The 17222-nt window shown below is 34.6% G+C and overlaps 1 protein-coding gene across 1 annotated transcript; it reads left to right on the top strand.

The window, feature by feature from the left end:
- Positions 1 to 4313: 4313 nt before the first annotated feature.
- On the top strand, positions 4314 to 5275 carry LOC114687453 (olfactory receptor 8H1-like). The gene has a single exon (XM_028862105.1). It carries the CDS (start codon positions 4314 to 4316, stop codon positions 5271 to 5273), a length of 960 nt encoding a protein of 319 aa, XP_028717938.1. The 3' UTR covers positions 5274 to 5275.
- The last annotated feature ends 11947 nt before the right edge of the window (positions 5276 to 17222 follow it).

Here is a 17222-nt window from a genome sequence, read left to right as displayed (position 1 = left end):
AACAGATGTGTGTGTGTGTGTGTGTGTGTGTGTGTGTGTGTGTGTGTGTGTGTGTGTGTGTGTGTACAGTGATCCACAGCCAAATACTATGTGGAGAGAGTCTAAAGTAGAGGTCTCTATCAGGTCCTCCTCTCCCTTCAGAGATTGGGGAACCTGGCAGAAGGAGGAAAGAAGAGAGTCTAGGCATCAGAGGAGATGGAGGAAATGATGGGAACATTACCCACTGAATCAACTAGGCAGAGCTCACATTGGCTCACAGAGACTGAAGCAGCAGGCACAGGGTCTGTAAGGGTCTGTACCAGGTCCTCTGCCTATGTTATGGCTGTTAGCTTGGTAGTTCTGAGGGACTCCTAACAGTGGGAACATGTGTGTCTCTGACTCATTTTCCCTGCTCTTGGGACATTTTTGCTATTGGGTTGCCTTGTCCAGTCTCCACAGAAGGATTTTTGCCTTGTCTTACTGTGTCTTGTTTTGTCGCATTTTGTTGTTTCTTGGAGACCTGCTCTTTTCTGACAGGAAATGGATGGAAAGTGGATCTGGGAGAGAGGGGAGATTTGGAGAACTGGAAACAGTTAAGGGAGGTGAACTGTGGTTGGGGTGTAGTATATGAGAGAAGAATCTATTTTCAATACAAAAATAAAAATCATAATTTTTACTCGACTTATTTCATTTTTTTACAAGTAGAAAAAAATCATCACCCAGTTTTCTCTTATTCAGTTCCTGCACTCATTTGCATCCATACACACATATTCATGGATTTACTAATATCAATTGTATTTACTAGCTCTGTTTAAAGTAAGCAAATGCCATATAACAAACAAATTAAACAATAGAAATATTTTTCCCCTGCACTTCTGGAGGCTAGAGTTGCCAAATTGTGGTGGGTGGGTTGATTTCTTCTGAGGCTTTTCTCTGAGGTTTGCAATACCAAATCCCCACTATCTCCATATATTCTTATCTCTGTAAATGCCTATACCTTAATCTCACCTTCCTCAGATACCAAACAATTGATTAAAGGCTTATATAGACATCCTTATTATATCTCATTTTTTAAGTAATAAGATTCTGAATAGAGTCACATATGTAGGAAAACCGGAGTGATTATATAAATATGAATATATGTAATATAATTTACACACACATATGTACACACAGATGCACATTTATTCAAACTTTAATAATGTATAATCCTATATAGCCATAAATTCCAAATTCTGTAAAATACATATTCCAATATATGTTAAAAATCATATTTATATCTTACCAGACTAATCAAATATCCTTGAACTAGTCAGAAAATACATAAGAACACAATCTAGCTTATATTTTAACTTAATGGCATTCAATTTAAGGTAAAAGCTATCTCGTGCTTCATTCTATCTATGAATTTACAGAAGTCTAAGCATAAGTAGAGATTCTGGCCCCTCACATTAAGTGCTCACATCCCTGAGTTTTATTATTACTGTATTACTTAGGGAAAATGTATTTCTTCATGATTTATTTCATCAACCATTGCACTGACATGAGAAACAATACTGAACCAGACATAGATAGGTACATGCCTATATTCTCATCACTTAGGAGGCTGATACAAGACAATGTTTCATTTGAGGCCAGTAAGTTTTACATGGTAAAACCCTGTTAATAACAATAAATAATATAAAATTGTTGAATTCCACACACAAAATACTGATATTTACAAATGTTTTATTTAAACTACTTACACACATACAAGGTAGTTCTAAAAGTAAGATACAGCTAGCTGGAAGTTATAGTTCCTTCTTAGGCTGAGCCTTCTTCAGTTTTTATGAGATTCTCCAAAGTCTGGATCCCACTCATCACTTAGCCTCAGGTTCTATTTCATTTAACATCTGACACCCTGTGGTGTTACTGAACATGCCATAACCCCTTGTTGTCTAAACCATAGGAGTCATTTTTACCTATTCCGGAATATTGATTTCATTATGAATTAAGATAAAACTCACTAGAATATTTCACTTTGATTCTCAATTCAATACTTCCTTGTCCAGCAAAAAAAACTTAAATAAAATATTTACCCATATTAACATCATACATACATTATTTCATTCTTATTACAGAGCCCATTTGACTTAATTAGAATATTTGAAATGAGCATTGTTTTACTCAGTTCTTTGTAGCGTTTTTATTAACTTCAGAATATACTTTGTCCATATATTTTCCATAATATGTCTTTATAAAATAAAACTAACATTAAAGTTCACCGTGAAAATGAAGGAAATTGTTCAAATGTCATATGCTGCTAAAGTAGGTCACATCCCCAATCAAAATGGAGGATCAGTCATCCTTGTGATGCTAAAATGTGTTTATCAGATTGGGAATGTTGAGTTCACTTAGTTAAGACTGACACCCATGCAATACAAAATAAATCAAATTAAGGGTTTTGTAAAAGGTAAGCACAAGTCAGTCCATAGTACATAAAATTCTAATGGCAAAATAGCAAGAAAAAATTATATAGAGAGTATAATAATTATAAAAATACGCAAGTGAGACAAAAAACTGTGTTTGTACCCAGAAGAAAATGATTGTGAAAATTGGCACACACGTATGTGTGTGTGTGTGTGTGTGTGTGTGTGTGTGTGTGTGTGTGTTACTGTTACATAACAGTTAACAAGAACTAGGGATTGCCTCCATTGACTAATGTCAGATTTGCCATAGTCTACTGCTTTTATTGAATCACAATTTTACATTTAAATTTTCTCTCAGGGAAAAATTCACCACTTTATCCTTGAGACTGTCACTGATAAACTAACTTACAAAGTGCATATGTATGTATGCATAATATATTGTTATGTTTCCATAGGAGTAAGAAATTATCTGATATGACAATTGCACTACCTAAACAACACAGTTCAAAAATTCATACATTCTTGCAATTATTGTTAATTTAAAAAGGGTTTTAAATTTAGTTCATAAAAAATAAAACCAGACACATTGAACGTATTTATCCTTCTCATCATGCTTCTTGGTAGAAACCAAAACCTTGATCTTTGGTCTTTGAAATCATGCCAAGTAATCTTGCTAGAAAATTGGTCCCTGAGAAAGACCACGTGGTGGATGATGCTCAATGTCCTTAGACAATGGCAGAGAGAAAAGTCCTGTATTGCTCTGCTTATGTTCACAGTAGCTCTCTGAGATGCTTTTAAAGAATATCTGCCTGAGAAAATTTCCCTTTTGTAGAGACCCAAGAATAATTTCCAGGGTGACTTAACTCTATATTTTTAAAAAATTATGGAAAATATATGAAAGTATTGATCACATGGGAAAAATGCTGCAGTACAGAAATGTTCATGTCTTTAATTAAATTTCATATATTATTTATAAGAAAAATTGGCAATTAGCATCATTTTGGATGTATGATATTAATAGGTTTATTCAGTTACTTTCGTTGGTGTTGTTTTCCATTCACAAACTTTGGCTCACAGTAAGTATTTTTAAAATTGGCATTCACAAACTTTGGCTCACAGTAAGTATTTTTAAAATTGGCAAGGCTTAGATCTGTTAGGATGAAATAAGGGCTTTATGGAAAGAAACAAACATAGCATTTACACCTTGTCCAAGTAAATATCAAGGTTTATACAGAGACAAAAAAAAGTCTATGAATGATGAATATAATTTTAGAAGATATTTGATGTTGCATTTACAGGAAGAGAAAGCCTCCAGTCTCTGTTAATGTTTATACATTTTCAAGTACCGTATTAAAATCTATAAAAACTAAAATATATTTGTAGTTGGTTTTAACTGACATCAATATTAAATGAAAAAAAGATAATCTATAAAGTTTTTTTTCTCTTCTCATTATATATAGTAAGTAAGTAGAATTTAATGATCAGTAATATGCCAGATATGGTATCATATTCATGCTTCTCTAAGCAAAATTCTACAGAAAACAGAAAAGAGGCAGCATTCATTTAAAATTAGGTCTGACAAGTTATTTGAACCTTCTAGACTCTTCATTTAAAATGAACCTATGCCAGTTCTATCTACAAACAAATATTCTATATTAATTAAGATTCTATTAAAGGAAATTGTTTAGAATACTACCATGGTAGTTAAAAACCATAGTATGCCACCTTTTATCATATTTTACTCAAATATGACTTGTTACATCTATACATGTCAATTTTCTTTATCCTTGTGCTGTAAAAGAAATATCGAGTTAACCCAAACTATACCAAAACAAATACCAGCATGTACAATTCAATAAAACTCTTAGTAAAGTTGTTCAGCTTGAGATCACCTTGGATTTCTCCTTTGTTTTAGGGTAATTCACTATGAACACTCAGAATTACACAAATGAGCCTGACTTCATTCTCATGGGGCTGACAGATTCCAAGGATATCCAGCTGGTCCTCTCTGTGCTGTTTCTCCTGATATACCTGGTCACTGTGCTGGGGAACATAGGCATGATGCTGATCATTCGTCTAGATGCCCAGCTTCACACTCCAATGTATTTCTTCCTCACCCACCTGTCATTCCTTGATCTCAGTTATTCAAATGTCATTACACCTAAAACCTTAGAGAACCTGCTGACTTCCACCAAGATTATTTCTTTTACTGGCTGCCTTACTCAGATGTATGTTTTTGTCCTCTTAGCTGCTGCTGAATGTTTTCTTCTTGCTTCAATGGCCTATGATAGATATGTAGCTATCTGCAACCCTCTACACTACCCAGTCATTATGTCCACAAGAGTCTGCAGTGCCCTTATCACTGGTTCCTATATGGTTGGAACTATGGACTCCACTGTTAATATGCTTTGTATGAATACCTTACATTTCTGCAGATCCAAGGTAATTCATCACTTTTTTTGTGACACCTCACCAATTTTAGCACTGTCTTGCAATGACACACATGACATTGAAATCATTATATTCATCTTTGCTGGTTTCACATTAATGGTCTCCCTTATTACAATATGTGCATCCTATATGTCCATTCTGTCTACTATTTTGAAGATCAATTCCACTTCAGGAAAGCACAAAGCCTTTTCTACTTGTGCCTCTCATCTCCTGGGAGTCACTGTCTTCTATGGAGCTTTAATCTTTACTTATTTGAAACCAAGTAAGTCGTATGCTTTGGGAAAGGATCAAGTGGCTTCTGTGTTCTACACCATTGTGATCCCCATGCTGAACCCACTCATTTATAGTCTCAGAAACAAAGAAGTGAAAAATGCTGTCAGCAGAGTTATCAAGAAGCGGGGGGGCTCAAGGCAGTTAAGTTCACATTGGTGCTAAGTGATTAAAGGATTAAAGATGCCTCTCTAAGTGCATCTGACGCTGACAGCCTGACTTCTATGTGTGTGTAGCTTCCCTTACACAAACACTGTATTTACCGTTCACAGGAATGTGGTTTCCAAACTTTGTCATATTTGGTAGTCAGGAAACACATTGGTCATGGTTAAAATAATTATGTTTTTGAAGGCATGTAGTAGAAATTAATAAAATAAATGTGTAATTCTGAGGCTATCTTAAACAGAAACTCAACATACTAAATTTTAATTATGCCATTGAAAAGATAACTTTGACACAATATCAATAGCTTGTGAATCATTCTTTTATAGTGTATGAATTAACTAGCTAGCTATGAAATGATTAATGATTCTCTGAATGTTTAAGCCTCATTTTACTCAGCTTCAGAGTAGACAGAGTAACTTAAGGTGTATGTGATAGAATAATAGATGAAATATGTTCAATCTATTATTATTAAATCATAAATATAAGCATAGTAAACACAAATACTATTAATTTTCATTAATACTTAGTTTCCAATATTTTACATTCATGATGCCCTTTCTTGAAGAATATCTACTTTTGTTTCCAAAAATTTTCCAGATAGTTCAGGAAAGCACAATTAGATGAGAAGGAACACAATCAGTGATTATCAGACACTGATTTTGTTACATTATATTGGTAAATAGTCAGGTGTTGTTTGTGCTCATTGAAGTTGGGTTTGAAAGTGGTGTGACCCTGTCTCATTTTAGAGCCAAGTATGTTTGTCTCAAAGTATCTGCCAATATCTCAAATGATAATATTGCTCTTATAACACTACAATATTGATGGAAGGGAATGACAAATAGTCACATGCGTTCTTGGGCACCACTAGAAGGTGAATTATGTCCAAATATGTTACTCCTGTTTATACTATGAAATAAAGTGCTTATAGTTGGAAAAAAGAAGCTAAAAATTCATCCACCAAGAGAACTCAATTGGGAACACCAGATGACTTCCTCAGTTTCCCTGGTTACTGTTGATAATGTGTGTGTTCAATTTGGTAATGTTACCTTCATCTGTTCATATTTGCAGTTTTAATTGGAAGTCTCACTCAAGGGGATGCTTTACTATCACTATTGGGACCTCCATCTGAGTTCCTTACAGATATTATCCTGGTTGCTTTTTGGCTGCCAATTTTGAGGACTAGATCTGATGATGCACTCTATCTATCTATCTATCTATCTATCTATCTATCTATCTATCTATCTATCTATCTATCATCTATTTACCTACCTATCGAACTATCTACCATCTACATATCATCATCATCATCTATACTTGATCTGTCTAGCTAACCTGCTATATGTTGTTTTACTGAGTCTTGCTATATACTAAATAAATTCACTCATTCCAAACAAAATATATCTATCAAAGGGCATTCTCTGGAATGTACAGTACAAATCTAGAGTAAACTGTTAAAGAGAATTAAGTTGACAAAATTCTATATGATAGCTTTGGTGAAAATTTGAAAAATATTTAGTTTTTAAGGAATAGAAACATTGTAAAAATTAGAAACATCCATGTGCAAGCTTTTCAATGATGGTACATGTTCTGTAACTGCAGTTTGAATTATCTTCCTTCTATTTAAACATATAGTCTACTTCCCAATTGTTTAATTGTCTTTATTTTTTAAAAGTCATATATATATATATATATATATATATATATATATGTATGTATGTATTATTCAACCCCCATTACCCACTTTTATTCTTCCCATCTCTCTTTTTCCAAGTTAGTGTGCTATTATAGATTTTTTTCTTTGACCTACTTTGCCTAGCTAGCTTATGTGAACATAAGTGACAGATAATTTTCTGGAGCATGGGCAAGTCAGCTGTGTCTATATCAGTGAAAAGAAGAGGTAATTCTCCTGGCAATCATTAAATGAGGTAAAGTGGGACTTCAGAGACACCACACACATACATGGCAGAAAGCTGAAAGGTCTAAGGAAGTTCTTACAGATATCTCTCTCTGCTTTGCCTTCATGGACACAAGGACCAGGTCCTGACTGGATTGCAGTGTTCCATAGCATTTCTCCCAATCCTCTTACTATTGCCTTCCTCCTACCACCTCTTCTTAAAGGTTCCCTGGTTTGGGAATGAATGAAAGATTTTCCTTTACTAATGATTCCTCAACAGTCACTTTTCTTAGTGTTTTTACCATATATGTCTCTGAATTCAGTTTCCTACTATGTAAGCAAAGTTTCTTGTCTAAATGTTAAAGTAGTGCTATTCTATGCATATAAGCATACATGTTTAGAAGATAGTTTGGTAACATGTCCATTCAGCAAAATAATGTCAATATGTTCTCCTATAGGACCCGTGATCTCCCAAATCATAGACTTTTGATCAGATTGCAGTACCAGGTGTAGTTTCCAAAAGAAGATCTCAAATGTAGAAGAGTGGTTTGTTACTCCTGAAATATCCATGGCACTATTCTATGAGTGGGCATAACCTTCCCTGACAGTTGGGTATTGTAGCATGGAGGGTCCACAGCTGGGTAAATACCATTGATGACTTTTCTATCTCAAGCAGCCTGAACAGTCCTTTCAAGCTCTGTGTACACTAAACAGCAACAAGAAATAAGCTCCTACTACAGTTTCAGCTCTATATCTCTTTGTCCTATAACTAACATGCATATAATCTTCAGGAATAGTGTTTTAACACCTGATTCAGGCCAGCAATCCAAAGCAATCGTAACAAGCTATACTATCCTCTGTGGTCTCTTTAGCTAAATTTTGTTGCTTTATTCCTGTAACAATTAGTACTGAAATTATTTCAATCCAACTTTAAATATTTGTTTGCTGAAATATATAAACCTTATACTACAAACTGAATTTAGTTATTTTTCTTAAAACTCACAAGTCCTTACAAACAAATTTAAACTATATCTTTAATAGATAATTAATAATTGTTTACAAATTGAAATTGTCATCTGATTTTTCCAAAACTTTAATATATGTATTGTATTTCTCTGTTTTTTTTTAAACTTTTGGAGGCATCCTATATCACAGAAAAGTATTAAGTTTAATTTTTGTTCTTGTACTGGTATTGTCTAGAATCTGCAACTATTATTATTTCAATTTGCTTGTGTTTGTAATTAGAAATATGAAAATGATAGGTGTTTATATTCCCTGCTTTGGCTCATTACTGATATTGAATACACTGTAGAGAAGATTATGTTTGTTTATTTGTTTCATTTTTTCTAATCATTTTAACATCTTTTTATCTTGTTTTTATTTGTTTGTTTCTAAAGTATATTTCAATTTTGTTTTTGAGTTATAAATGAAGAACAACAAAATCTGATAAGGTGACATCTAAATGTAGATAGTTTTACAATTGTATTTAAATATTTAAGTGTGACACAACTATATTTTCTCCAAAATATATACCAAAATGCCTTTTTATACTTTATATATAGTTTTTATATTTACAATATTTTTGGTTGTGAACATAGCCTTTAATGGCTGAGCCATTACTCCAGCCCTTATATTTACAATAAAATTGGCAACTGAGAAATAACAAAAAAGCCTTAACTAATGGAAATTACATTTTTATTTGACAAGCTCAGTTTTTATTTTTTAATTTGTTTGACTTTATATTTTTCTTTTTCTTTGTTTTTATTTATTCTCTGGGAATTTCATACAATACATTCTTATCATCCTTATTTTCCCCCAACTCCTCCCAGAGCCTCTCTTTTTCTACTCACCAGACTTAAAGTTCTTGCTTTCTCTTCAAACAAACCAAATGAAAACAGAAAACCAAGAAGCTGTTCACAAATTATACTTGCTGAGAGATGAAAAGTGAGTTTTTATAAGTGGAATGAGACTAAGTGAATCCATCACACTATATGCAGGTAGGGCCCATGCTCAAGAAAGGATTTAATTTTTGTTTTGATACAGGGTCCCTTTAGGTAATGGTGGTTTTCAGCTTATTGTGTTGCAAAGATGACCTCAGAATCTTGGTATTCAGTCCTTCATCTCCCAAATGCTGGGTTCTCAGGCTTCTGTAATCATATACAGCTGGTCAAACTAAATAATAAGAAACTTATTGAAATTTTATCATATCCAGTCGGGCGGTGGTGGCGCACGCCTTTAATCCCAGCACTCGGGAGGCAGAGCCAGGCGGATCTCTGTGAGTTCGAGGCCAGCTTGGGCTACCAAGTGAGTTCCAGGAAAAGGTGCAAAGCTACACAGAGAAACCCTGTCTCGAAAAACCAAAAAAAAAAAAAAAGAAAGAAAAAAGAAATTTTATCATATCCAACAATATTTTACCCATTCTATGAGCTTATGTTGATTTTACCTGTAGAATAAATTTGGATTCTGTTTTAATACCTTCTTAACAAAAGACTAAGTCTTTTGTTCACATGTAGAGTAATTTCCTTATCTTTACAACTGATAGTCAGTTAAGTATGATGTACTCACTCCTAAACTTATCCATTACATGGGTCATGCTAAGTGATTTTGACAGCAAGGAGTCCTGTGTTTTCCCTTTAAAGGTTGGTCCAAATATTTACTGGACATTTTCCTTTTTATTTCTTTATTGAATATTGCTTCATGCAAATAAGTGAAAATATTTTTTTCTTAGTTAATGAAACCACCCTTGCTTTGTGTATTTGAAGTGATATCTGTTGACATCCCTCTCTTGTGATTCATTTATATTTCATAGAAGTTATTAGCTATATTATTGTATGTCTTATGCTTAGTGTTTTGTTTTATTTTAACATAATTAAGTAAAAGACCATAAGAATTATTCTTCCACCTCAGTGCAGCATCTCATTAATTGTACTTTGTGGACCTGCTATACTGATGAGTCTGCTTCATTCATAGAATAAATAACTTGCTCACCATTAAATTGCTAGTTACAAAATACCTCATATTTTAATTCTAGCATATTGACATTAGTCCTAATCACAGTTATATCATATAGATTTTATGAACATAATCATTCGACTGTCTACATATTGGTTCCCTGTTTCCACAAAAATATAATTTAAAAACAGAAGACACTGAGAAGTTTATGTTAATTTCAAATGTTCCCTAGAGCTGCAGGCAAGAGCTAGTGTGATTTTCACAGTAATATATTAGATGTCTCAAATATAAATACACAAGTACTTTCTTATATACAGAAAAGTGAACTTGGTAAAGGGATGGAGATCATAAGACAGCATTATTCAGGAGATGGGGTTTATGGCTAGGGAATAAGCTTCAAAGTACAGTAAAGAGGCCTAGAAAGAGATTGGCTCAAAAAAGACAAAAATGTCCTTGGATGTAGCCCACAGGTTGTTTTATCCTTATTTTTCCTGAATGGACTAAAGTGTGAGTGACAAATATTTGCAGGCGGTGCTGTTTTTCTGCTGCTCTAACTGCGATCTTCTGCATGGTTAAAGAATGTTCATCCAACATCCTCTCAAACTTCAGTCCTGTGGAAAGCTGAATGTTTTTATGCTTAAAAATGCCTCTATTTTTTTTGCGTAGTTTTCATTGAATATGTAAGACTCATAAATAGATATGAGATTATTTACATAACTTATTTCTTGTGTTGCATGTTTAAAGAATGTACTCTTTATGTAACTATCAAAGGTATTAGAAACATGTATAATTTTTTTCTAATATCTGCTTCTTTGAAAGGATCAGAAGTGGCATTCCTTATTTCATTCAAAACATCAGCAGTGCTTATTTTCTGTTAATAGTAGTGACCTCAGACTCCGAGATGCAAATTAGATCTGGAGCAATGGTTCAGCAGATAAAAGTACTTGCTGATGTTGCAACAAACCTGGGCTTGGTTCTCAGTACTCACCTGGCTGCTCACAACAGTATATAACTCTAGTTTTAGAGGATCTAATGCCTTCTTCTGTCCTTCTTGGTTATAGTACACTTATGGTACATATAAACTTATACAAGCACTCACACATAAAATAAAATAAAATAATAAAATAAAATAGATCTCCTCCCTTGGGCTTCATACTAGGCAGCACAGCCTCTGTAGCCTTGTGGGAGGCCAGGCTGGTCCTAGAGATTCTAGGTAAGAAACTACCCACTGTTCACTAAACCTCTTTAAGCCTACTCAACAATGCCAGACTGCACCCCTCCTCTTGGGCTTTATTTAAGGGCCACAAAACTAGCAGCTTTAGTGGGGGTGAGAATCATCCTAGGGACTACAAATAAGATACCACACACTGCCTGCTAACACTCTTAAAAAATACACAATAACCTCAGGCTGCACCCTCTCCCCTGGTCTCCACACCAGGGCCCAAATCCTTCAAAGTTTTACCAGAGGACAGGCTCCTTCTAGGGACCCCAAGTAAGAAACCACCCACCACCCACATAATCCGTTTAAGCCTGTCAAGCAACTCTAGACTGAATCCCCTCCCCTGGGCTCCATATCCTGGCCTACAAATTCTGAAGACTTTGGCTTTACTAGAGCTCAGGCTGGATCTAGGAACCCCAGGCCAGAAGACCAGTGAAGGAAGAGAAACCTAGGAACAAAACACCCATCCAACTGATAAACACCTAGACTTATATTCAACTCAAATCCAGATGTTTAAGTGTCAGTGTAAGAACACAGTCAATAACAAAAAGGGCAATATTATACCATCATAGTTATCCTATGACAATAAGACCTAAACAATCCAACACAGCTGAATCATAAGAAATTGACCTTAAGAATGATTTTATGAAGATGATAGGGGTGCTTAAATAGGAAATGAAAGAAATCCCTTAAAGAAATGGAAGAAAAGACATACAAAAAATTAGCCGAAATCAATAGATCCCTAAAAGAATCCCAAGAATGCTAAGAAGAAACAAATAGATGAAGGGAACTGTCCAAGACCTAAAAATAGAAATAGAAGCAATAAACACACACACACACACACATACACACACACACACACACACAGGCAATTTTTTAAATGGTAAATCTGGGTAACTGAGCAGGAACTACAGATGGAAGCTTCACCAACAGAGTACATGAAAGATTCTCAGGCACTGAAGACACAATAGCAGAAATAGATTCATTGGCCAAAGAACATGTTATATATAAAAATTTCCTAAAGTAAATCACTAGTGGAATCTGGGACATTAAGAAAAGACCAAACCTAAGAATAAAAGGAATATAAAAAGGAGAAGAATCCTAGATGAAAACCTCAGAGAATACGTTTAACAAAATCATAGAAGAAAATTTTCACAACCTAAAGAAGGACCTGGCTATAAAGGTACAGAAAGCTAACTGAATACTAAATAGACTGGATAAGAAAAGCAAATCACCTCTCTACATAATAATCAAAGCACTAAACACAGAGAACAAAGGAAGAATATTAAAAGTAACAAGGAGAAAATACAAAGTAATATATAAAGGCACACCTATTAGAATCAAACCTGATGTCTCAACAGAGACCTTAAAATCCAGAAGAGACAACAAATGTCAGCTCAGACTGCTATATCCAATAAAACTGTCAATTACCATAGATGGATAAAACAAGACATTTCATGACAAAGCCAAATTTAAACAGTATCTGTTTTTAAATGCAGCCTTAAAGAAGTTACCAGACGGAAAACTCCAACCTCAGGAAGTTAACTACATCTACCAAAACACAGGCCATAGATAATCTCACACCAGCAAAACTACAAAAAAAGGAAATACACACACATGCACACACACACAGAGAGAGAGAGAGAGAGAGAGAGAGATCCAACAATAATAACAATAAAACAGGAATTAACAATCATTGGTCATTAATATCACTCAATCTTAATGGACTCAGTTCACCAATAAAAATACAAAGGCTAACAGAATAGATACCAAAGCAGGATTCATCATTCTTCTGCATACAAGAAATATATCTTAACATCAAGGATAGACATTACCTCAGAGTAAAGGGCTAGACAAAGATTTTCCAATCAAATGGACATGAGAAGCAAGCTAGTGTAGCTATCCTAATATCTAGCAAAATGGACTTGAAACCAAAATTAATTAAGAAAAATGGAGAAGGACATTTCATACTCATCAAAGGAAAAATACATCAAGATGATGTCTCAATTCTGAACATCTAGGACCAAAACCTAAGGGTACTCTCATTTGTAGAAGAAACATTACTAAAGCTTAAATCACACATCAAACCTCACACAATAATCATGGGGAACTTTGGCAAACCACTCTCATCAATGGATAGGTCTTCCAGGAAGAAATTAATAGTGAAATAACAGAACTAACAGATGTTATGACTCAAATGAACCTAAAAGATATCTACAGAACATTTCACCGAAACACAAAAGGAATACACCTTTTTGTTAGCATCTCATGGAATCTTCTCCAAAATTGACCATATACTTGGCCACCAAACAAGTCTCCACGGATACAAGAAAATTGAAATAACTTCCTGTATCCTATCAGACTGCCATGGATTAAAGTTGGATTTCAACAACAACAGAAAACTCATGGAAACTGAAAAACTCTATACTGTGTTACCACTGGCTCAATGAAGAAATAAAAAAATAAATGAAAGACTTCTTAGAATTTAATGAAAGTGAACACATAACATATCCTAACTTATGGGACACAATGAGCAATGCAAAGAGGAAAGTTCATAGCAGTAAGTGACTTCATAAATAATTTGGAGAGATCTCATACTAGCAACTTAACATTCCATCTGAAAGCTCCATAACAAAAAGAAGCAAGCACACCCAAGAAAAGTAGAGGTAGGAAATAATCAAACTGAGGGCTGAAATCAATAAAATAAAAACAAAGTGGTTTTTCTTCAAGAAGATCAACAAAATGGACAAACCCATATCCAAACTATTCAAAGGAAGAGACAGAATATCAAAATCAGAAATGAAAAGGAGGATATAACAACAGACTCCAAGGAACTCAAGAGTCATTAGATCATACAACAAAAAACTGTGCTCCACAAAATTGAAAAATCTAACAGAAATGGATAAATTTCTTGATAGATACTACTTTCCAAAGTGAAATCAAAATCAGATAAACAATTTATATACATATATACTGATGAACCTTAATGAAATAGAAGCAGTAATTAAAAGTCCCACAACAACAACTAAAGAAAAGTTTGGGACACATGGTTTCAGTACAGAATTCTACCATACTTTCACAGAAAATCTAATAATATTCCTCAAATTATTTCACAAAACAGAAACAGAAGAAACATTACCAAATTCATGTTATGAGGCCACAGTCACCTAGATACACAAACCATACAAAGACTCACCAAAGAAAATTACAGGCCAATTTTATTCATGAACACTGATAAAATACTGGCAAACCTAATCCAAGAACACATTAAAAAGATTATCCACCAAGATTAGGGTTCATCCCAGAGAAGCAGGGATGGTTCAACATATGAAAATATAAACAAACTGAAAGGCTAACAAAACCAAACCACATGATCATCTCATTAGATGTTGAAAAATCCTTTGAAAAAAAATCCAACACCCTTTCATGATAAAAGTCTTGGAGAGATCATAGATACCAGAGACATACCTAAGCATAATAGAGGCAGTTTATAGCAAGCCAAATACCAACATCAAATTAAATGGAGAGAAACTCAAAACAATTCCACTAAAATCAGGAACAAGACAAGGTTGTCCAATCTCTCCATATATATTAAATATATTACTTTAAGTTCTAGCTAGAGAAATTAGACAACTAAAGGAAATGAAGGGGATACAAATTAGAATGGAAGAAGTCCAAGCATTAGTCTCACATGATATGATAGTATACATAAACAATCCCAAAAATTCTACCAGGGAACTCTTACAGCAGATAAACAGTTTTAGTCAAGTGACTTGATACAAGATTAACTAAAAAAAAATCAGTATTCTTCCTATATACAAATGATAAACAGGCTGAGAAAGAATTCAGGGAATCAATACCCTTTATATTAACCTCAAATAATATAAAATATCTTGATGTAATTATAACCAATCAAGTGAAAGACCTATATGACAAGGATTACAAGTATTTGAAGAAAGAAATTACAAATGGAAAGACCTCCTATGCTGATGGATCAGTAGGAGTAACATAGTAAAAATGGCTATCTTACCAAAAACAGTCCAGAGAGTCGATGCATTCTCCTTTAAAATCCCAATGCAATTCTTTACAGACATTGAAAGAACAATTCTCAGCTTCATGTGGAAAAATAAATTTCAGGAAAGCTAAAACAATCCTGTACAATAAAAGAACTTCCACAGTATCACCATCCCTTATTTCAAGCTGTACTACAGTAATAAAAACCATATTGTATTGGCATAATGACAGACAGGTGGATCAATGGAATTGAATAGAAGATCTAGACATAAATCCACGTATCTATGGACACCTGATTATAACAAGGAAGCCTAAATTATACAATGGAAAAAAGAAAGCATCTTCAACAGATAGTGCTGGTATAATTGGATGTTGACATGTAGAAGAATGCAAATAGGTCTATATCTAAAACCTTGCACAAAACTCAAGTCCAAGTAGATCAAAGACCTCAACATAAAACTAGATACATGGAACCTGATAGAAGATAAAGTAGGAACTAGCCTTGAGCATGTTGCCACAGGAGACAACGTCCTGAACAAGACACCAACAGCACAGACATGAAGATCAGCACTTAATAATAGGACCTCATGAACCTGAAAAGTTTATGCAAGGCAAAGGACACCATCAATAGGGCAAAAGTGCAGCCTACAGAAAAAGAAAAGATATCCAGCAACCCCACATCAACAGAGGGCTGATTTCCAAAATACATAAAGAACTCAAGAAACCAAATAATCCAATTAAAAAATGGGGTACATATCTAAAAGGAGAATTCTCAACAGAAGAATCTCAAATGGCTGAGACTTGGAGTTTAGATCCTGCACCTGTCAGAATGGCTAAGATCAAAAACACTAATGGTAGTTTATTCTGGAGAAGAAGTGGAGCTGCTGGTGGAAGTGCAAACTTGTACAGCCACTTTGGAAACCAGTGTGGTGGTTTCTCAGAAAACTGGGAATCAATCTACAACAAGATCCAGCTACACCACTCTTGGGCAGATACCTAAAGGATGTTCAACCATACTACAAGGACACTTGCTCAACTATGTTCATAGCAGCTTTGTTTGTAATAGCCACAGTCTGGAAACAACCTAGATGTCCCTCAGCCGAGGAATGGATAAAGAAAACATGGCACATTCACACAATAAAGTATTATTCAGCTGTTAAAAACAATGATACCATGAAATTTGTAGGCAAATGAATAGAAGTAGAAAAAAAATCATCATGAGTGAGGTAAACCAGACAAAAAAGACAAACATGGTTTGCACTCACTCTTAACTGGATATTAGTTATAAAATAAAGGCTGACTATGCTATAAACCACAAACCTAGAAAGACTAGGTAACAAGGATGGTTCAACAGATTTCATGAGTTGAGGGAGAATGGGCATGGGGACATGGGTGATCAGGGTTGGTGTGGAATGAAGGGAGAAAGTGCTGAGACTACTACTAGAAAGGGAAGTTTTAGGGGTCACATAAAAACCTAGTGCAAAGGAATCTACAAGGATGACCCCAGCTAAGACTCCTAGCAGTAGACAATATGTTACCTGAACTGGCCATCTCCTATGATCATATTGGTGCCTAGGCAATTGCCGTTAGAGAGGCTTTGTCCAGCAACTGATGGAAACAGATGTAGACCCACAGCCAAACATTAAGCAGAGCTTGTGGAATTCCGAAGAAGAGTGGGAAAAGGGATTGTAGGATCCAGGGGAGTCAAGGACACAACAAGAAAACTCACAGAATCAACTAACCTGAGCTCATAGAGACTGAACCAACAACCAACCAGGGAGCCTGTATGGGACTGACCTAGACACTCTGCATATACATTACAGTTGTGTAGCTCTGTCCTCTTACAAGGTTCCTAACAGTGGTAACAGGG

This window comes from Peromyscus leucopus, chromosome 4, assembly GCF_004664715.2.
Source record: "Peromyscus leucopus breed LL Stock chromosome 4, UCI_PerLeu_2.1, whole genome shotgun sequence".
NCBI classification, from domain to species: domain Eukaryota; kingdom Metazoa; phylum Chordata; class Mammalia; order Rodentia; family Cricetidae; genus Peromyscus; species Peromyscus leucopus.
Note: the sequence above shows the minus strand (reverse complement) of the source record. Positions and strands in the feature narration are given on the sequence as shown.